Genomic DNA, 21880 nt, shown 5'->3' on the forward strand with positions numbered 1-21880 from the left:
CCTCGCCGTCGCGAGGAAACAGGCTTTCACGCCCTCATGGAGCCGGCCGGGGAACGGACGAGGCGAGGGCGCCCTAGCTGCGCTGGCAGGCCAGGCCAGTTCCACAGGCCGGGGGCCCCACGCCGCGCAACTTCGGCAGCTGGTCCGGGCAACGGGCCGGCGGGCGGGCCAAGCACACCGGCGCCCTCGTGCCTATTGGGCCCTTCCGACTTGTGTCCGCCCCCTCCTTGCGGCGCAGCTTACTATTGGTCAATTCTGCGCCCCGCCCGGATCCAGAGCGCCCATTGGCTGCGGGTGCCCGACCCCCAGTGAGGGTGCTGAGGCGGATTGGTGGTCTTACAGTCTTGGGTCGCGGCTGCGAGCCCCGCCCTCCGCTGCGTCCCCACTATGGCGGCGTCCATGCAGCCCACCGCGTCGTGGGCGCCCGCCGGGGTCCCCCGCGGCTGTCGCCGCCGCCTTCGCCGTCGCCTCCGTCTTCCCGCCCCGCGTGGGGCTGGGCGCCGTCTGCCCCTGCTTCCCTCTCCGCTGCGGTAAGGGCCTGTGGTGTGCGTTGCGGGTCGCGGTAGCGGCCGCAGCTAACGGTCTCGGCTCGTCCCTCTCCCTGGCTGCGGTCCCGGGCGGGACGCCGAGTCCGCGAGCTCCTGCTGGGGAAGGAGGTGTGGGGCACAGCCCGGTGGTCCCTCAGGCTGGAAGCCTGGCCCCTGAGCCACCCCCTGCGTGGGGGCTGCCGGCCCGAAGGCAAGGCCGCTCCGAGGCGGGCCGCGCGGTCCGAGGTCCCAACCTGCGGGACCCCAGCGCGCTGCGACCCTTGGCGAGGTGGAAGGACGCGACCCTTCGGAAAAAGGAAGGGAAAGTCCAGGGAGAGCCTGGAAGGGACCAGCCTCGCTTGGGTAGCGGTTGTCATTGCTTATAGTCCTCGCTGACAGACCTGGGTCAATTTGATTGGCAAAGTACTTACTCTTGCTTCCTTTCCGCCTGACACTTTCTCCTATTGTCTTCTCGTTGATCGTGTTTGCAAGAGAAAATATATTAGAGACGAGAACAGGTTTGGTTAGGGAGACTTTCTCTATGTTGATTTCCCTTTTACAACTTTGCCTTTTTTTTTTTTATTAACCTCAATAAACCTCTTTTTTGTTTGTTTCTCTCACATTGGAAGAGGAAACTGAGTATTGTAATTAACCGGAAGAACAGAGAAGGCAGCTGCCATCCAGAAAGTAAAGAGTATTTAACTCACCATTCTGTAATACACTTTGAATTATCTTTACTACAGCTAGTTGGATATGAAGGTTGAAAACCACTAATTGGGTTATTGAAAGCTAATAGACGTCATGACATTTTAGGTTGTTTGCTGTACCTTTAAGCCAACAGGATTGAAAGGAAAGGAGAAAGAAATTATCACCAGATGGTAGTTTCAAATAATCTCTTAGGATATTTTACAATTTTAACTTACTTTTCTCCAGTTCACAAATATAACGTGTATAGTAAGTTACTAATGGTGAAACAAGAACACCCCTGTTCTTAGAAAATAATTGGTTTGCTCAGTCTGTCAAGTATGAGCTAAGTGTTGGCTGTAGGAAACTCCCACATTTCAGGTATGAAACGTTTTCTCATGGGCTTATAGTTGTGGTAGTAAAGCACACACAAAAATGACTATAGAACTCCAAGACTGTAGTATTGTTAGGAAATCAGGAAAAGAACAAACACCTGTGTTTGAGGAAAGGTTTCACAGGGGAGCTGATGTTTGAGTTGGGCCATGAAGATAGGCCTGGCAGGGAGAAGGGAAGAGAATGGAACAGGGAGTGAGGATGGTAAGGGTGATTCCAGTGGGTTCTTATTGGAAAACATGAGAGATGTTTGTAGAAAAGGTCGGTTGATGGCATCAAAGGGGGAGATGTCTTATATGGAGCAAAGGATAGGCAAGTAGTGTAGTACTATGCTTCCTTGAAGTGAAGCTAGAGCTATCACCAAAGAAACATAATAACACCTCTTTGACTGTTGTCACTTTCCTGGTTAATTTCAGTGATTTGGATTAATAATTCTCAGTCACCACAGAGCTGCATCTCAAGTTGTTTCTTGCCTTCTTTTCCTTCCCTTGTGTTCAATTGGTTGCAGGTGTTGATGATTCTCAGGTTTTGGTGCCTACTTCCTTCACTTCTTAATGTCACAGGGGATTTGTGGGCATTAATATTCCCCCCTTTTTTTTTTAATCCCAGAAACTCCCTAACATTTTTTTTTCTTTCTTTTGTCTTATGTATACTACCACACTTATCTTCAGTAGCTCCTCCCTGTTCGTTAGTTTGACGCAGGCCAGCCTGGCATAAGCAGTATGAGCAAATACATTTATTGCTATATCCTTATATTTTATTGTGTTTCCCGGGTCAATACCTGATTTTTGTGCTTTGTATTTTGAACTCAGTGTCTTTATTCATGTTGACTTTTTCTTTCTTTCTTTTTTTTTTTGTCAGTCGTGGAGCTTGAACTCTGGGCTTGGGTGCTGTCTCTGAGCTCTTCAGCTCAAGGCTAGTGCTCTACCGCTTGGCCACAGCACCACTTCCTCTTTTTTTTGTCGGTTGTGGGGCTTGAACTCTGGGCCTGGACACTGTCCCTCAGCTCTTCAGCTCAAGGCTAGTGCTCTACCACTTGAGCCACAGCACCACTTCCAGTTTTTTTCTGCTTATGTGGTGCTGAGGAATCAAATCGAGGGCCTCATGCATGCAAGGCAAGCACTCTACCACTGAGCCACCTTCCCAGCCCCATGTTGACTTTTTCTATCTTACATGATCCCCTTGAGTCTCTAATGACTGTTATTACTTAAATTTTAGGGCCACTGATGGAACTTCTTTTAAACCACTATAACTGTAGAATCTGCTCTCCCCTTTATTTGTTTGTTTTAGTCAGTCATGGGGCTTGAACTCAGGGCCTGATCACTGTCCCTGAGCAATTTTGTTCAAAGCTAGCACTCTACCACTTTGAGCCACAGCATCACTTCTGGTTTTCTGGTGGTTAATTGGAGATAAATGTCTCATGGACTTTCTGCCCAGACTGGCTTTGAACTGTGATCCTCAGATCTCATCTTCCTGAGTAGCTAGGATTACAGGCATGAGCCACCAGCACCCGACTTTGCTCTCTCCTTTTTGAGATAAGGTCATGCTGGCCATGCTGAGATAAAGTCTAGGCTGGCCTTGAACTCAAGATAAAGCCCCCTCTAAATCCCCTAGCTCTGGAGTTACAGATGTGTACCACCATACCTACTTTAGAGTTTGTCTTCTTGCATAAGTGCCTTAATCTCTTTTCTGTGTATAGCATATGACTCAAGTTTCTTCAGGACGTAAACTGTCTTCTCTCGGTTTGACATAGTACTTTATAGTAGGTACTTGACAAGTATATTTTATATCAAAAATAGCTTCAGACTAAGATTGATGTGAAGAAAGTCCTTTGTGCAAACAAAATGCCATAAATATGAAAATAAAGTTTTCTACATAAGAGAATCTCTTCTAGAGAAATCTGCTATATTGGCCTTGATAATTTTGATTAAGCTACATTTGCACAAACTGTAAGTGGCTTAACAGAGATTAAATTGACTTCCCATTTATGCTTCAAGAGTACATAGGGAGGGTTGGGAATGAGGCTTAGTGATAAAGTGCATGTCTAGCATGCACGAAGCCCTGAGTTTGATACCTTAGTACCACATGTGCAGAAAAAGCTGGAAGTGGCTCAAGTGGTAGAGTACTAGCCTTGAACAAAAGAAGTTCAGGGTCAGTGCCCAGGCCATGAGTTCAAGTCCCAGGACTGGCAAAAAAAAAAAAAAAAGTACATAGGGAGCTCTGTTCCTCACAGTCACTCAGGGAGAGAGCCATATGGGAAATTAAGTTTGTGTTCCAGTGGACTCTGGTTATCTGTCTCAATGTGACACAGGCCACATTTAACTTTAAAGCAATATAGAGAATTGTATTAGCATATGTCTTGCAAAGAACCAAAATTATTTGGTGAACATTACTAATGACTAACATCTTCTGTGGGTGTCATGATTCACTGAAGATTAGAGATAGTAACTCATATGGTCTACTAAAACAAGTGCATTGACAAAAGTAAGAAAGAATAGTTCTAACTAGGCATATAAGGGTGGATTCAGAGTCAGAACTCAGAAGCACTTATTGTAAATGCAAATAGGTTAAGGCCAATAATACAGGGCAGTATATCATATTCCAGTTTTGACAGTCACTTCTGAGGGTATTACTGTTTTACAGCATTCTTTTTTTTCTTTTTTTTTTTTGGGTCTGGTCGTGGGGCCTGAACTCTGGGCCTGGGTGCTGTCCCTCAGCTCTTCAGCTCAAGGCTAGCGTTCTACCACTTGAGCCACAGTGCCACTTCTGGCTTTTTTTTTTTCTTTTTGCTTATGTGGTGCTGAGGAATCGAACCCAGGGCCTCATGCATGCAAGGCAAGCGCTCTGCCACTGAGTCACCTTCCCAGCCCCTTACAGCATTCTTAATAGTGCACATAGTAATAGTCTTGAGGTCCGAAAAATACAAAGGTTAAGTAAGCTGAGTGTGTGGCTTATGTCTGTAATTATAGCACTTGGGTAGTAAAGGCACCAGGATTGAAGAGTTTGAGGCTAATCTGGACTATGTAGAAAGTTTCAGGCCATGGGCTGAGAAGGTGGCTCAGTGGTAGAGCACTCGCCTTGCATGCCTGAGGCCCTGGGTTCGATTCCTCAGCACCACATAAGCAAAAAGAAAAAAGCCAGAAGTGGCGCTGTGGCTCAAGTGGTAGAGTGCTAGCCTTGATCTGAAGAGCTGAGAGACAGTGCCTAGGCCCAGAGTTCAGGCCCTACGACCGGACCAAACCAAACCAAACCAAACAAAAAAAAACACACACACACAAAAAAAAGAAAGTTTCAGGCCAGCCTAGACTATATAAAAAAAATAACGGTCTCTGCAGGCACTGGTAGCTTATGACTGTAATACTAGCTATTTAAAAGACAGATCTGAGGATCATAGTTCAAAGCCAGCCTGGGCAGGAAAGTCCAAGAGACTTTTATCTCCAATTAAACATCAAAAAGCTGGAAGTGGAGTTGTGGCTCAAGTGGTAAAACATCAGACTAACCACTCATATTTTTGAACAAAGGGCTCAGTGTCAGGCTCTGTGTATTGTGACACCATGCACTAAGACACTAAGAGCCAAGAGCTAAGTGTCTGGCATCAGACACATACCTGTAATCTGGTAAGACCTGAAGAAAGTAAACCAGCAGTTATAATACTGTAAAACCTCTGTATCCACAAGAGATCAGTTCCAAAATTTCCTGGGGAAAGATGTCCAAGTCCTTTATGTAAAATATGGTAATGTTTTCATACAAGCTACATATAATCTTCCTTATATAAATGTTATTCTCTGTTCTTTAAAGAATAGTGTTTAAAAAAAAAAGTCTGTACAGCCCGGCGTGGTGGCTTACACCTATACTCCTAGCTACTCAGAAGGCTGAGATCTGAGGATCACGGTTCAAAGCCAGCCCAGGCAGGAAAAGCCGTGAGACCCTTATCTCCAATAAACCACTTAAAAAATGGAAGTGGCACTGTGACTCGAGGTAGAGTGCTAGCTTTGAGCTGAAGAGCTGAGAGACAGCACCCAAGGTCCAGAGTTCAAGCGCCACAACCACCATCAACAACAAAAAGCCTATACATATTTAGTACAGAAGCATTTTTTTTTCAAATATTTTCCACCTGTAGTTAGTAGAATACAGAGCCGCAGATATGAAGGACTGATGACCTTATAAAGAAGGGAGTGACTTAGGGTCTTGTGGGATTTCCTAAAAGTGGCATGTGTCACATTGGGAATATAAATAATAGTTTTCTAGAGAAGTTCACAGCTAACCTATCTTGAAGAACCAGCAGTTATTAGTTGGGTGGAAGTGGGTTTAAGAGGCTTTTCATACAGGAAGCAATGTGTGTCAGGGCTTAGAAACACAAGAGTGTGGGTATATCCTGAGATCACTTGTTCGGCAGAAGTACACAGTAATTTTGGGCACAGTATGAGAAAGTGAGGCTGAAAAAGTCGATTAAGAACAGATTGAGAAGGGCTTTGTAAGTTGGGGAGTTACAAACTTTATGCTGAAGGTGATTAGAGACCACTGGAGGATCTGAAGGTAGGAAATGACCTTATCAGCTTTGTCTTTTAAAAAGGGAGGATCATTTTGTGGGATGAGGTTGAGTGGTGAATATCCTATTTTCCTGACATGGGAAGTACTGAGGTTTGCAACCATAGTATCATGTCTGCTACAGAGAGCTATAAAATATTTATGAGAGATTAGAATGTGGTGAGACTGGAGAGAAGGATACAATCAGGCTTGTACAGTAAGATGAGGGGTGGATGTTTCTTGCCCAAGTATAGACAAGAGTCAGTCACTAGACAAGATTTTTAGTAGTTAGCTTGGCCATATGACCTTGGGTAGGCTACAAAATCTCTTTTGCCTTCTTGATTTTCAAATTCAAAAAATGGGCATAAAAAGTCCTTCCTTAACAAGGTTGTTCTGGGGAATTAGATGTAAAAAGCCTGGTTCTGTGCTGTTAGATAAAGAACTTTTTTTTTGTCGGTTATGAGGCTTGAACTCTGGGCCTGAGCACTGTCCTTCAGCTCTTCAGCTCAAGGCTAGTGCTCTACCACTTGAGCTACAGTGCCACTTCCGGTTTTCTGGTGGTTTATTGGAGATAAGAGTCTCATGGATGTGCCTGCCCGGGCTGGCTTTGAACCCCCAATCCTCAGATCTCAGCCCCCTGAGTAGTTAGGATTACAGGCACGAGCCCCCGCGCCTGGCCAGATAAAGAACTTCTTAAAATAAAAAATAATGATTTTTGAAGTTGGGAGCTGGTGGTTCATGTCTGGAATCTTAGCCACTTAGGAGGCTGAGACCTTGAGGATTGTGGCTCAAAAGCCCCCTAGAGAATCCATCTTCATTTAACCAACAAAAATCCAGGCTGGAGTATGCCTTAAGTGATAGAGCACCAGCTGTGAGCAAGCAAGCTGAACTCTGTGCCAGAGATTTTTTTCCCCTAATGCTTAGTGTATCATTAGCCTTAAACCTAAAGTAACCACTGCCTATTTTTGCTTTTTTTTTTTTGGGGGGGGTCCGGTCGTGGGGCTGAACTCTGGGCCTGGGCGCTGTCCCTCAGCTCTTCAGCTCAAGGCTAGCGTTCTACCACTTGAGCCACAGCGCCACTTCCGGCTTTATTCTTTTTGCTTATGTGGTACTGAGGAATCGAACCCAGGGCCTTGAGCATGCAAGGCAAGCGCTCTACCACTGAGCCACCTTCCCAGCCCCTATTTTTGCTTTTTATTTATACCTTCTAAATGATTGATACTGCTGCTGGGAGTGTTCGTCACAGGGAATTATTCTGAGATCAAGAAGGGAGAATTGAGATGCATTTCATATCAATTAAAACAGTGTTAATGCAGCAGTTTATATATGTCTATCCACTGTTCCCATACTTTCTTGCCACTAATGTTACTATACTACATTCATGGCTTGGACTACTAAAACACTTGGCTTTTTTTTTTTTTTAAGTGAATTAAAAAAAAAAAAAAAAGATTAGGGAGTCAGTTGAGATTTGTTTCCTGTTACATTCCTCCCTGGTCATCTTGGCTTGACATAATGACCAGAGTTGCTTTCCCCTGAACTCCTGTAGAATTTAATTTATGTTATTCTGATTGAATGCAATCTGTTGTTTCCTTTTTCCTTGATGTCAGTTTTTCCTGCAAAATAATTGAAAGACAGCATGTTAATATGCCTTTAACAGGACTTTATACCATGAAAACCTTCTGTTTGGACTATGTTAAGCAAGTTAGGAAATTTTTAAAATTTTTTTGGGGGGTTATCAGGCACTTTTTTCTTGAGCCATTCTTCTCAGCCCCCTAGTTGAGAAATCCTGTAATTAAGCTTTTAAAGTAGATGGTGGTGATTCTCAGATTCTTTTGACTTCTGGTGACTAGATGTGATCTTTATGAACTTTTTTTCTTTTTCTTTTGTGCTGTTACTGGGGCTTGAAGGACTTGTGCTCTTGCTTGACTTTTTCACTCACAGTTGGAGCTCTACCATTTGAGCCACATTTGAAGTTAAATGTTTTTGCTAAGCTCTCAGATTTGTCTGCCTAGGCTATCTTTAAACCACAATCCTCACATTTTAACCTCCTGGTGACCTGAATAACAGTCCTGAGCACCTGACCTTGATTTTAATAAACTTAACCACATTGATGTTGTTTTGTTCCACATAAGCCTCAGCCAGGGAAGTTGTGAGTGGTGGCACCACCCACTGCTCTTTGTACTTGGAGCTTCTTCCTGAGCCTTCTTTGTCAGAGGTGGCTTCTTCCTTCTTCCTTCTTCTTCCCTCCTCCTCCTCCTCCTCCTCCTCCTCCTCCTCCTCCTTCTTCCTTTTTTTTGCCAGTCCTGGGGGCTTAAACTCAGGGCCTAGACACTGTCCCTGAGCTTCTTTTGCTCAAGGCTACCAATCTACCACTTGAGCCACAATGCCACTTCCAGCTTTTTCTGTTTCTGTGTTACTGAGGAATCAAACCCAGGCTTTATACATGGTAGGCAAACACTCTACCACTAAGCCACATTGCCAGCCCATGCCAAAGGTTTCTGATAGAGGAACTGTATGTTGCGGAAATTCAAGATTGGACAAGCTTATAAATGAAGGTTTCAGTATTTTCTTTCAATACTCTGGTGAATCACTGGGAGATGTCAGTCCTATTTGAAGATAGATGGCCTGGACTACTAAAATGGCATCATCTTGCTCTTGGCTCAGCCCTGTCCCCTCTGTCTTTGTTTGCCACTTAAGCATTCTTTCTGAAATACAGATCTCAATTGTTCATCCACTTAATCCTTACTGTGTTTCTCTACTACTAGTGGTATAAAGCTCAGACTGCTTAGGAATAAGGCTTCTCCTGGCCTTTATGACTTCAGCTTCCCAATCAGTTTATTTATTTATTTATTATTATTTTTTTTTTTGCCAGTCATGGGGCCTGAACTCTGGGCCTGGGCGCTGTCCCTCAGCTCTTCAGCTCAAGGCGAGCACTCTACCACTGGAGCCACAGCACCACTTCTGGCTTTTTCTGTTTATGTGGTGCTGAGGAATCGAACCCAGGGCCTCATGCTTGCAAGGCATGCACTCTACCACTGAGCTACCTTTCCAGCCCTTCCCAATCAGTTTAATTCAGACTTTCCTGAATCTTAGAGTTACTAATTACCATCATTTTGTAATGTCTGAACCTCATTTATCCTTTAAGCGTGTACATCACTGCTGCTGTGGGCAGGTACCTTGTGTTCCTGCCCTTTTACTCAAGCATATAATAATGGCTTTTACTGCACTGATAAGACAGCTTAACTTTAGCATAGTTCCAGCATCCTTATTCTGCAGTACTGGAACATGGTTTTTTTCTATTATATTTTTTTTCCTTGCTTTTCCCTTACGATATGAACAAACAATATGGAACCACTACATAGACATGAAGACATAACTCTCAGACAGAATAGCAATGAAAGTCTATTCTAATGATGCCCTTTACATGATTCTGATGTGTTACGCTGCACTCACAAGAAAGGAGAACTATGATAACATCAATAATTAAGCTGGGCGCCGGTGGCTCACGCCTGTAATCCTAGCTACTCAGGAGGCTGAGATCTGAGGATTGTGGTTCAAAGCCAACCCCGGGCAGGAAAGTCTGTGAGACTCTTATCTCCAATAAACCACTAGGAACCCAGAAATGGGCTGTGGCTCAAGCGGTAGAGCGCTTGCCTTGAGGTGAAGAGTTCAGGGACAGCGCCCAGGCCCAGAGTTCAAGCTCCACAACTGACAAAAAAAATCAATAATTAAAAAAAAAAATAGTGGAGCTGGGAAGGTGGCTCAGAGGTTGAACGCTTGCCTTGCATGCCTGAGGCCCTGGGTTTGATTCCTCAGCACCACATAAGCTGGAAGTGGTGCTGTGACTCAAGTGGTAGAGAGCTAGCCTGGAGCTGAATTGCTGAGGGACAGTTCCCAGGCCCAGAGTTCAGGCCCCACGACCGGACTCAAAAAAAAAAAAAAGAAAAAAAGAAAAAAAAAGAAACCACAGGGGCTGGGAAGGTGACTCAGTGGTAGAGTGCTTGCCTTGCATGCATAAGGCCCTCGGTTTGATTCCTCAGCACCACATAAGCAGAAAAAGCTGGAAGTGGGGCTGAGGCTCAAGTGGTAGAGTACTAGTCTACAGCTGAAGAGCTGAGGGACAGCACCCAGGCCCAGAGTTCAGGCCCCATGACTGACATACATACATACATACATAAAAATAGTAGTACTAGAATTTGAACTCAGGACCGACTGTTTGATAGACAAATACTCTTAGCACTTGAGTCATACTACTAGTCCAATTTGTGTGTGTGGGGGGGCTTGTGTGTGTGTGTGAGAGAGAGAGAGAGAGAGAGAGAGAAGGAGGGAGAGAGAGAGAAGGAAGAGGAGGGGGAAGAGGGAGAGGGAGAGGGAGAGAGAGTGCATGTGCCTGTACAGGGCTTGAACTCAGGGCCTGGGCACTGTCCCTCAGCTCTTCAGCTCGAGGTAAATGCTCTACCACTTGACCTTCGCTTTTTCACTCAGTCCTGGCACTCTACCACCTGAGTCACAATACTATTTCTGGTTTTGGTTATTAATTGGAGATAAGAATGTCATGGACTTTCCTGCCCAGATCTCAGCCTCCTGAGTAGCTAGTGATGCAGGAGGGAGTCACCAGTACCCACCCCTCAGTCCTTTTTGTGTTATTTCCAGATTAGGTCTGCTTTCTCCAGCATCCGTATCTATGACCTCTGTCATAGCTGGGACAATATAGGCAGCAGCCACTAGGTTTAGCTTATTGATTTAGGTGAGGTTTCCATAGGTTTTTGCTTGGACTGGTCTTGAACTTCCAAATAGCTTGGCTGAGACAGTTTTACCCATCAATTTTTTTTCTGGTACAGAGGCTTGAACTCAGGGCCTCAGGCTTGCTGGGTTTTCTTGCTCACAGCTGGTATTCTCCCACTTGAGCCATGCCTGCAAGCCATGCTGGTTAATTGGAGATGAAGACTTCTTCTATTTGGGCTGACTTTGAATCTCTATCTTCCAGGTCTCCTAGATCCTTCAGGTCTTGACATAGCTAAGATTACAGGTATGAGGTATAATGGCACCTGGCCACTAAAGCTTTTCTTTTCTTTCTTTTTTTTTTGGTTGGTTGTGGGGCTTGAACTCTGGGCCTGCGCACTGTCCCTCAGCTCTTCAGCTCAAGGTAAGCACTCTACTACTCGAGTCACTGCGCCACTTCTGGTTTTCTGGTGATTAATTGGAGATGAGTCTCACAGACTTTGCTGCCCAGGCTGGCTTTGAACCTGATTCTCAGATCTCAACTTCCTGTTAGCTAGGATTATAGGCATGAGCCACCAGTGCCTGGCCCATTAAATCTTAATATGTTATTTTGCTTCATTAAAAAAAATATATAGCATGTTTTCTATTAAGGCCTTCTGTGTGTTTTTCTCCTTTCTCCTTCACTAGAAAAAAACCTTAGCTTTCATTTAAAATTCTTTTATTTTTCACATATATTTGTGTGCTTTTGCTATGGGTTGTATGTCTATATGTAATACAAAGCAGAGATGACCAAAATGGCCTGCAAATTTTGTTGGGCACAGCCATGTTCATTCATTTTTCTATTGCTAGTTGCTGCTTTTGAGCTGTAATTATTATTATTGTTATTTTGGTTTCTGTGTATATTGCCATCTCCCCTTGTTTTCAATGGTAGCCCCTACCCCTTTATCTCAATTGGCCCAGGCAGAAGGCGGCCATCTTTTCAAACACTACAGTGTCATTTTTTTTCAAGTCCATTGCATTCACAATTTTTATTTTATTTTATTTTATTTTTTAATTTTTAATGTCTTTTTATTTTTGGGTTCGGTCATGGGGCCTGAACTCTGGGCCTGGGCGCTGTCCCTCAGCTCTTCAGCTCAAGGCTAACGCTCTACCACTTGAGCCACAGCGCCACCTCCGGCTTTTTTCTTTTTGCTTATGTGGTGCTGAGGAATCGAACCCAGGGCCTCATGCATGCATTCACAATTTTTAATCTTCACAAAGAAGTCACCTAATGTCATTCCCAGGTATTACTACTCTGAGGTATATACCTAAGAGAAGTTAAAAGATTATGTCTTTGTGAAAAGTGTACACAAATCATTACTCAGTTAAAAAATGGGAACTGCCAGGTGCTGGTGGCTCATATCTGTAATCCTAGCTACTTATTAGGCTGAGATATGAGGATCAGAGTTCAAAGTCTGTCTGGGTGGATAAGCCCGGGAGACTCTTAACTCCAATTAACCACCAGAAAACAGGACTGTGGCTGAAGTGGTAGAGTGCTAGCCTTGAGCTAAGGAGCTGAGGGACAGTGTCCAGGCCCAGAGTTCCAGCCCCACAACTGATAAAAAAAGGTGGGGGTGGTGGATAGGAGACTTGAATTGTTCATCTCTTGAAGCCTGGATAAATAAAATATGGTATTCCACATAATGGAATATTCTTTGTCAATAAAAAGCAATGAAGTACTGATATGTGCTACAGCATTCATAAAACTCAAAAACACTGCTAAATTAAGAAGCCAGACACAAATGACCTTATATAATGCACGATTCCATTTATATGAAAGATCTAGAGTCAATACATCTACTGAAAAATGAAAGTAAATTGGAGTTGAGAGAACAGGTTTGGCAGAATGGTATCAGCTAAGGGATGCATAGTATTTTTTTCTGGGATCATCAAAGTGTTCCTAAAATTGATTGTGGTAATGTTTGTACAACTTTGTAAATATTATAAAAATCAGTGAATTAATATACTTTAGTGGGTAAAGTGTATGGACTATGAAAGCTATTTCAAATAAGGTTTGTTTGTTTTTTTTTTTTGGTCAATTGTGGGGCTTGAACTGGGCTGGGCACTGTCCCTTAGCTCTTCGGCTCAAGGCAAGTGATTACCACTTGAGCCACAGTACCACTTCTGGTTTTCTGGTGGTTAATTGGAGATAATAGTCTCATGGACTTTCCTGCTTCCACTGGCTTTGAACCCTGGTCCTCAGATCTCAGCCTCCTGAGTAGCTGGGATTACAGGTTTGAGCCACCAGCACTGGCTAATTTTATTTCAGTGTTTTTATTGTTTTACTATATGTAATGATTAATCTCGATTGTCAACTTCAGAAATACCTAATAGATAAGTAAAGCTTACCTTTATTTTGTGACTGTGTGGTATTTCCACAGACAATTATTGACTTTGAAAGCTCTGACCTAATCAATGGTTGAATTACTGAAGGATTTAAAATTTGGATAGATTGATTATTGGGTGGTGGTGGAACTTTGGAAGGAGTCTGATTGGAGAGAGTAAGTCACAAGGGGTGTCTCCTTGGGGCTATATCTTGCCCTGATTCCTTTCTGTTACTGCTATTTTTCTGCTATCCAGCTGCCTGATGCTACCTTATGCTCCTGCCCAGGTGATGTACTGCCCCTCTACTGGCCCAGAAACAGAGTCAGATCACCAAGGACTAAACCCTTTGAAATCCTCCCTTAAGTTGCTTTTCTTAGTATTGGTCATAGCAGTGTAATATTAAGTAATAATCTATTTTACCCTGGAGCTCTTCCTTAGTCTCTGCCTCTGGCTTTAGTTTTTACTAGTGATCTTTTTCTTTTTTCTTTTCCCTGTAATGCTGGTGATTAAATCCAGGGCCTTATGAATGTCAGGCAAGTGGTCTACTACTGAGCTATACTTCTAACCTTTGTTAATGATCTTTATCTGTTTTTGATAAAACGTTTTTCATCTCCTATGCTCTTCCTCCCTTTGCTCTCACCCTTCATTTTTTTTTCTCCTCTTTGTAGCAATATTTTTATGTAGATTTGTCTGTACTGATTCCTTTTTATTATTATTCTAATATTAGCCACCCTCTCTTAGTGGTGCTGAGAATTTGAACCCAGGATATCATGAATGTTAAGCACATATTCTATGACTGAATTGTACTTTTAGTCCCTATCATTATTTAGAGAGGTAACTGGCTGAAGCCAGATCATCTAAATTTGAATCCTGCCTCTTCCGATTTTTGGACAAGGTACTTTAAGTTCTTTATGTTTGAATTCCTTTATTATAAAGCAGGAATGATAGCTTCATTTGGATTGACAAAAAATTTAATGAATTAAATCACACAAAGTTCTTAGAACTGTGACTGGTCCATACTAAGTAGTAAATGAATGTTAGCAATAGTAATTTCATAATTACCTTATTCCTCACAGTGACTTATAATGAGAAAGTGCACAGTTATTCTGAGCAGAATAACTTAATAGATTTCATGTTAATTGCTTAAATCTGTTTGATCATGCATAGTCTAAGTTACAGGGGTGCATTTTAGCAGAAACATTTTTTAAAAGTTGGTGAGCTTTTCAGTAGCTGGTTTAGAAGCTGGATAATAAGTGATATATAATTTCTAACTAGTCTCAAAAGTATTTACCAGAGATATGCTCTGGAAGTACTTTGTGGTTTTTTTAGGGGGTTTTGTTTTTGCTCTGATTTTGTCATAAGTGAGATCATAGGTGGTACAGTTATGGTTGACATTTGAAGATCAATTTAATCAGATTAAAGATTGTGACCAGGTGTAGTTAAGAAGCTAATCATATTGTAGGGTGTTTTATAATTGGCAAGAGTTTGGTACAGTTTATTTCAGTAAATTCAACGTTTTAAACATGTTTCTTTCTTTCTTTTTTTTTTTTGGTCAGTCATGGGGCTTGAACTCTGGGCTTGGGCACTGTCCCTCAGCTCTTCAGCTCAAGGCTAGTGCTCTACCACTTGAGCCACAGCACCACTTACTGCCTTTTTCTGTTTATGTGGTACTGTGGAATTGAACCTAGGACTTCATGCATGCTAGGCAAGCATTCTACCACTAGGCCATCTTCCCAGCCCCTACATGTTTCTTTTTATGACTAATTAAGGTAATCCAGCTTTCTGTGTCATATGTCCTTTTTTTTTCAGGAAATTCGAAGTTTTATACATGCTTCTTTTTCTTTTTTTTTCTTCCTTCCTTTCTTTCTTTTTTTTTTGCCAGTCCTGGGACTGAACTCCAGGGTATGGGCAGTGTCCCTGAGTGTCTCTGTGCTCAAGGCTAGCACTCTACCACTTGAGCCACAGCGCCACCTCTGGCCTTTTCAGTTTATGTGGTGCTGAGGAATTGAACATAGGGCTTCATGCATGCTAGGCAAGAACTCTACTACTAAGTCACATTCCCAGCCCCCCCCCCCCCTTTTCTTTTTTGCCAGCCCTGGGGCTTGAACTCAGGGCCTGGGCACTGTCCCTGAGCTTCTTTAGCTCAAGGCAGGCACTCGACCACTTGAGCCACAGCGCCACTTCCTGCATTTTCTGTTTTTGTGGTACTGAGGAATCGAACTCAGGGCTTCATGCAGGTTAGGCAAGCCCTCTTACTAAGCCACATTCCCAGCCCCATGTGTTTCTTTTGAAGCGTGATATAACTGACCATCAATTAGTGAACAGATACTTTTTGAGTCCCTACCACAGGTCTAAAGGTGAATGAAGCACATATATTCCCTGCTTGGGTGAGCTAGGATGTAAATAGTAAATATTAAATTGTAAATTCTTTTTTTTGGTTGGTCATGGGGCTTGAATCTGGGCCTGGGCGCTGTCCCTTAGCTCTTCAGCTCAAGGCTAGTGCCCTACCACTTGAGCCTGCCCCGGCTGGCTTTGAACCGCGATCCTCAGATCTCAGCCTCCTGAGTAGCTAGGATTACAGGCGTGAGCCACCAGCGCCCGGCTTAAATTGTAAATTCTTAAAAAATTGTAAGTATGTCATGAATGCCATGGGGCATATAGGGGCTATGGGAATATCTGGCAGGGAGTTTTAGCCTGAAGTATGGGGACAGATTACACTTACCTGTGGAATGAATTAGGCTTTAAGCGGAGACTTAAGAACTTAAGTAAGAATTGGCTAGAGGAAGTAGTGGGGTTAACAAGACTTTGGTTAGGACTAGATGTGGTGGTATATACTTGTAATTTAAGTTATTAGGAAGCTCAGGCAGGAGAGCTTACCAGATAGTAAATAAAACATGATGTATGTTTTTGTCACATTTTTCTTTGTTGTTTAGTTTAAGATGTCCTACTCTCTTCATAGAATTGTTTTCTTCATGGAAAAGATTGAAATTAGGAAGGTGGTTGGTACAGCCTTGCTTCTGTAGTTGATGTCAGTAACTGTTGACTCACTGTTGGATGTGCCAGAGCCCTGAGTCGTAGTCAGTGCCTGGCTGTGACAAATCAGAAATCACATTTGCATTTAAGACAGAAATTGTTGTGAAATGCTTCAATTCCCTTCTTAAAAGGGAATAAAAAGCTTTCCAGAATCACTTGTAGGCTGTTTATACCCTATATTTTAATTGTTTCCAGGGGAGTTTGTTTGGACAAGCTATACAGTCATGATACTTCTGACTTTTGTTTGTCTAAAAACTTATTAAAAATAAGTACATGAATAAATAAGTGCTGAAAACATCAGTTCCAAATCTACTTAATTCTAAAGTTACTGTTGTATTTGTTCTTGCTGGTATAAGGTTACACATACACATACCTTTCCTCTAGATACTTTTTTTTTTTTTTAGTCGATCGTGGGGCCTGAACTCTGGGCCTGGGCACTGTCCCTGAGCAATTCAGCTCAAGGCTAGTGCTCTACCACTTAAGTCACAGCGCCACTTCCGGTTTTTGAGTGGTTAATTGGAGATAAGAGTCTCATGGGGACTTTCCTGTCTGGGCTGGCTTTGAACTTCAATCCTCAGATCTCAGCCTCCTGAGTAGCTAGGACTACAGGCGTGAGCAACCAGCACCTGGTGTGCCTTATTCTGTCTGATTGGTACATCATATTCTGTACTTATTCTCCTGCCCTTGAGGAATTATTCACCTGTTTGCTCAGTATGCTAATGGATGACTTCTGTATTGAATTACCTGAGCTCCCTTGATCTCTGGCTTCCATTTGGGATCAGCTGACCAGACATCAACAGGAGATGAGAGGGCAAGTTTTGAGAGAGGTCAGACTATATGATCTATTGCCAGGGTTTTAGTAGAGGCCATGGTGCAGATGACCAGCTTCTCTTCAGCCAGCTGTTGTCAGACTCCAGTGATGCCCTTCTGGCCTCAGCTCCTGCCTTTGCTAGTCTCTGTCTGTGTTATCATTCCTTGTCAGTTCTTTTTAGCTCTACTAACAGTTTTAGAAATCCTGCTGTTAAGCCTCCTTCAGTTTAGTTCTTTGTATGTACCATCTGTTTGCTGTCAAGACCCCAGCTGATGCCATTGTTATTAGGCATTTTAACTGTTTGTAGTATTTTGCTTTTATAACCAGAGTTGCCATGAACAATCCTATTTGTCATTTTCTCCATTTGTTGCACTGTTACTTAAAGGAAAAGTGATATTGGTAGGAGTACTGGTCAAGGTGGAAGAATATTTTAAATTTCAGTAAGTATTTCTAAATTGCTCTCCAAAGAATTTGCTGGTTGGCATTTTTACCATGTTTGTTTTGTTTAACGTAAAGTCTATTCTGGAGAATATTACATGTACTGATGAGAAGAATGTAAAGTCTGCAGCTGATGAGTTAAATGATCTGTAGCATCTGTTAAGTCCCTTTGGTTTCTTTGATATTTCTTTGTTGACTGATCTTTGTTGATCTTTTTGGTCTAGATGATCTATTCAATGATGAAAAGTGGAGTATTGAAGTCCCCAACTATTACTATATTGGAGTATATCTCTTTTGTAGCTAATAATGTGTCATATATATTTGGATAACAACTGTATTGGACATGTATGTTTATAATGATTATTTCCTGTGTTTGTTATTATTCTTTCCTGAAAAGCAAATAAGTTTACCTGGAGAAAAGCTAAAGCCAGATGTTATATGCACAAGGGTAGCCACTGATTTCTCACTTGGTTGCTATGCTGTTCCTTGAAGCTGTTCCTTGAGATTGAGATGAGCAGGCTGGAGATGCTATATCATAAGCTTAGTGATTGCTCTTCATTTGGAACTTCTCTCTATAGATACTTCTTCTTCTTTTTTTTTTTTTTTGTTGGTCTTGGGGCTTGAACTCTGGGGTTGAGTGCTATCTCTCAGCTCTTCAGCTCAAGGCGAACGCTCTACCGCTTGAGCTATAATGCCACTTCCGGTTTTCTAGTGGTTTATTGGAGATAAGAGTCTCATAGACTTTCCTGCCCGGGCTGGCTTTGAACTGTGATCCTCAGATCTCAGCCTCCTGAATAACTAGGATTACAGGCATAAGCCACCTGTGCCCGGCTGATACTTCTTCTTAGAGTATATCAATAAGATGATTATGTTCTCTTTTAAGACTGATTTTTATTTTTATTTTTTTAGGTCATGTCGGAAATTGTAAATCATGTGAAGATGGGACTCTTGGTATTTGTGCGCAATCTGCTGCTAGCCCTTTGCCTCTTTTTAGTACTGGGATTTTTGTATTACTCTGCATGGAAGCTACACTTACTCCAATGGGAGGACTCCAGTAAGTATGGTCACTCTAGCCCATCCTAGAAAAGGCCTGCTGGAGCTATGGCTTACCTGTGCTGCAATGCTTTCCAGGACATTTCTGAGTCTTAAGCTTAGAAATTAACTACTATTTTAGTTGCTATAGATAGAGAACTCTGATGTTTTTTTTTGTTGTTGTTTTTTTAACTGCAGGCCATGGTAAATCTCTCAGTTCCTTTTATGAACCCAGTGAGTGTGTGTTATTCTTCAATTAAAAATGATACTTAGCTGGGCATTGGTGGCTCATACCTGTAATCTTACCTACTCAGGAGGCTGAGATCTGAGGATCATGGTTCAAAGCCAGCCTGGGCAGGAAAGTCCATGAGACTCTAACTCCAGTAACCACCAGAAAACCGGAAGTGGCACTGTGGCTCAAGTGGTAGAGTACTCGCCTTGAGCTGAAGAGCCTTAGGGACAGCTCAGAATTCAAGCTCCATGACTGACCAAAAAAAACCAAAAAACCCAAAACAAAACTTGTACTTCTTGTTCTTGAAGGCTTTTGCTCTTTTTTAATTATTGTAGGACATTACCACTCTTATTCTCCATTTATTGCCTTCGGGTTTGGTATTGAAGTTTTTTTTTTTTCCTGCCCTCAGCACATTTATCCTTACTTTTTCCTTGAATTTCCAATTTGATATTGTTTTTGTCTTATTTTCTCAAAAGAAACCTTGTCTTTATAGCCCTTTGGTATTGAACTTGATCGCAGCTGGACTATTAGCTTTATTTCTCTACCTACTAATTTCTAATTCTACTCTTCCATTTGAGCCTTTGGTTTCATGTGCTACTATGTTTCCCATATAACCTAAGCCCTTTGGCTTGGCTTGAATTCATCCAGTGTCCTTTGTGACACAGACTTGCAGTTGGACTGATATTGATTGGCATGTACCTTAATGCAATTTATTCTTGGCTATAATTTGAAGTTTTACACAGAAAAACATAACATAGTTTCTCTCTTGGATATTTTGTTTAATTTGAGCTTGGTTTAGGAAATTTTTTTTTTTTTTTTTTTTTGGGTCCGGTCGTGGGGCCTGAACTCTGGGCCTGGGCACTGTCCCTCAGCTCTTCATCTCAAGGCTAGCACTCTACCACTTGAGCCACAGCGCCACTTCCGGCTTTTTTTTTTTTTTTTTTTGCTTATGTGGTGCTGAGGAATCGAACCCAGGGCCTTGAGCATGCAAGGCAAGCGCTCTACCACTGAGCCACCTTCCCAGCCCCTGGTTTAGGAAATATTGTGTGACCTATTATGAGTCCCAGTGACTTGTTTACTTTTATAAATGACTGTTGGATACTAGTGTATATAACTCACTAGAGAATAGAATTAGTCAACTAGTATAAGATTAGTTACAAGGTTAAAATGAGTTGGAAGAGGCACTGGCAACTGGCTTGCTGTTATACTGAGGCTCTAACATGGGAACTGTGCCTGGGAAATAGTTCAGGTATTTTTCACATGGTCTAAGTAAGGAGAAGTAGTTTTGATCCAAATTTTAAAGTATAATGCTATATTTTTAATTTATTGTTTTATATAGAATGTTGAAGTGCTTCTTAAATGCCTAGCTTATAAATATCACTAACTACTTCATGTTCCAAGAGTATATTCAAATTTCTCTGCACTGACTTATTTTTAAAATCAAGGAAAGTCTGGAGCCGGTGGCTCACACCTGTAACCCTAGCTACTCAGGAGGCTGAGATCTGAGGATCGTGGTTCAAAGCCAGCCCAGGCAGGAAAGTCCCTGAGACTATTATCTCCAATAAACCACTAGAAACCCAGAAGTGGTGCTGTGGCTCCAGTGGTAGAGCGCTTGCCTTGAGCTGAAGAGCGCAGGGACAGCGCCCAAGCCCAGAGTTCAAGCCCCATGACCGACAAAAAAAATTAAAAAATAAATAAATAAAATCAAGGAGACTACCAAGATAAGGAGTATTTATGTCAGTACAGAATCCTGTAGTTAGAGGCATTCTTATATTCAGGATAGTGGATCCATCTGTATCTACAACATTCATAGAAAATGTATACACAGAATACAGTTCTCCTTTTGTTTCAATAAGCCCCACGGTGTGTTAGACTGGACAATTTACAAATTTATTTATTTTTTGTCAGTACTAAGGCTTAAACTCAGGGCCTTGTGCTTGTTTGGCTTTGCTTGTTCATTGGTGATGCTTTACCACTTGAGCTACATCTCCAGCCCAGCCTTTTACTGGTTATTTTGGAGATGGAGTCTCTTGTACTTTTCTGCCTGAGCTGACATTAACCCATGACCCTCCACCTCTAAGTAACTGGATTACAGGTGTGAGCCATTAGTATCCTCTCAGCTCTTTTCTTTTTCTCTTTTTTGCTGGTTAATTAGAAATATAGGATGCTTGAGGACTTTCTTGCTGCACAGGAACCACAGTCCTACAGATCTTGGCCTCCTGAATAACTAGGACAACAGACATGAATTACTGGTGCCTGGCTTTAACTTAGTTCTCAATACAATTCTGTGAAGGTGCAATTATTTTTATTTTTCAGTTGAGCAAACTTGTTTTAACTAATGTAGAGGTTACACAATTAATTATGGAAACTAGAATTAAACTCTGACTTTCTGTCTTAAAAACTTGTGTTATGTTCACAATAGCCAAGTTGTGTAAATAGCCCTGATTCCCTTCAGTAGATGAGTGAGTAGATCAGTAAAGTGTGGTACATATATACAATGCAAACTCATCCATTTGAAAGAATAAAATAATGTCATTTGCAGAGAAATGAATAGCTTTAGGACAAATCATATTGAGTGAGGTAAGCCAAGCTCAGAGAGAGTGTACATGTTTTATCTCATATGTGGAAGCTAGATCTAAAATATAACTGGACATAATAACCTATGCAGGACTCTAGGCATTCACGTATAGTCAGACTAATGAAGATACCCTTAAGGGGAAGAACTTCCTTGAACATTTAAAATACTGTTTATTGAAATGAATTTCAGGAAATAGAAGCTTTTTTTTTGCAGGGGGGGGGGCGGGGGTTTGTTTGTTTGTTGCTTTTTTTTTTTGTGGGTTGTGGGGCTTAAACTCTGGACCTCAGCTCTGTCGTTCAGCTCTTCCGCTCAAGGTGAGTGCTCTACAGCTTGAGCTACAGCGCCACTTATGGTTTTCGAGTGGTTTATTGGAGACAAGAGCCTCACAGACTTGGGGCTGGGAAGGTGGCTCAGTGGTAGAGCGCTTGCCTTGTATGCCTGAGGCCCTGGGTTCGATTCCTCAGCACCACATAAGCAAAAAGAAAAAAGCCGGAAGTGGCACTGTGGCTCAAGTGGTAGAGCACTAGCCTTGAGCTGAA

At 42.4% G+C, this 21880-nt stretch overlaps 1 protein-coding gene across 3 annotated transcripts in view; it reads left to right on the plus strand.

The window, feature by feature from the left end:
• The first annotated feature begins 370 nt into the window (after positions 1–370).
• The window catches only part of St3gal3 (ST3 beta-galactoside alpha-2,3-sialyltransferase 3), a 193256-nt gene continuing 171746 nt past the window's right edge, over positions 371–21880 (plus strand). For all 3 annotated transcript variants that reach the window (XR_006147704.1, XM_042681871.1, XM_042681883.1), the window contains exons 1-2: positions 371–530; positions 18409–18553. Coding sequence is in view for 2 of the 3 variants with exons in the window: in XM_042681871.1 (XP_042537805.1) it covers positions 18412–18553 (142 nt within the window). In the remaining variant the exon portion in view is untranslated. The remainder of the gene's footprint in view (positions 531–18408; positions 18554–21880) is intronic.

This window comes from Dipodomys spectabilis, unplaced genomic scaffold, assembly GCF_019054845.1.
Source record: "Dipodomys spectabilis isolate Male_0828 unplaced genomic scaffold, ASM1905484v1 ptg000002l, whole genome shotgun sequence".
Taxonomy (NCBI): Eukaryota; Metazoa; Chordata; class Mammalia; order Rodentia; family Heteromyidae; genus Dipodomys; species Dipodomys spectabilis.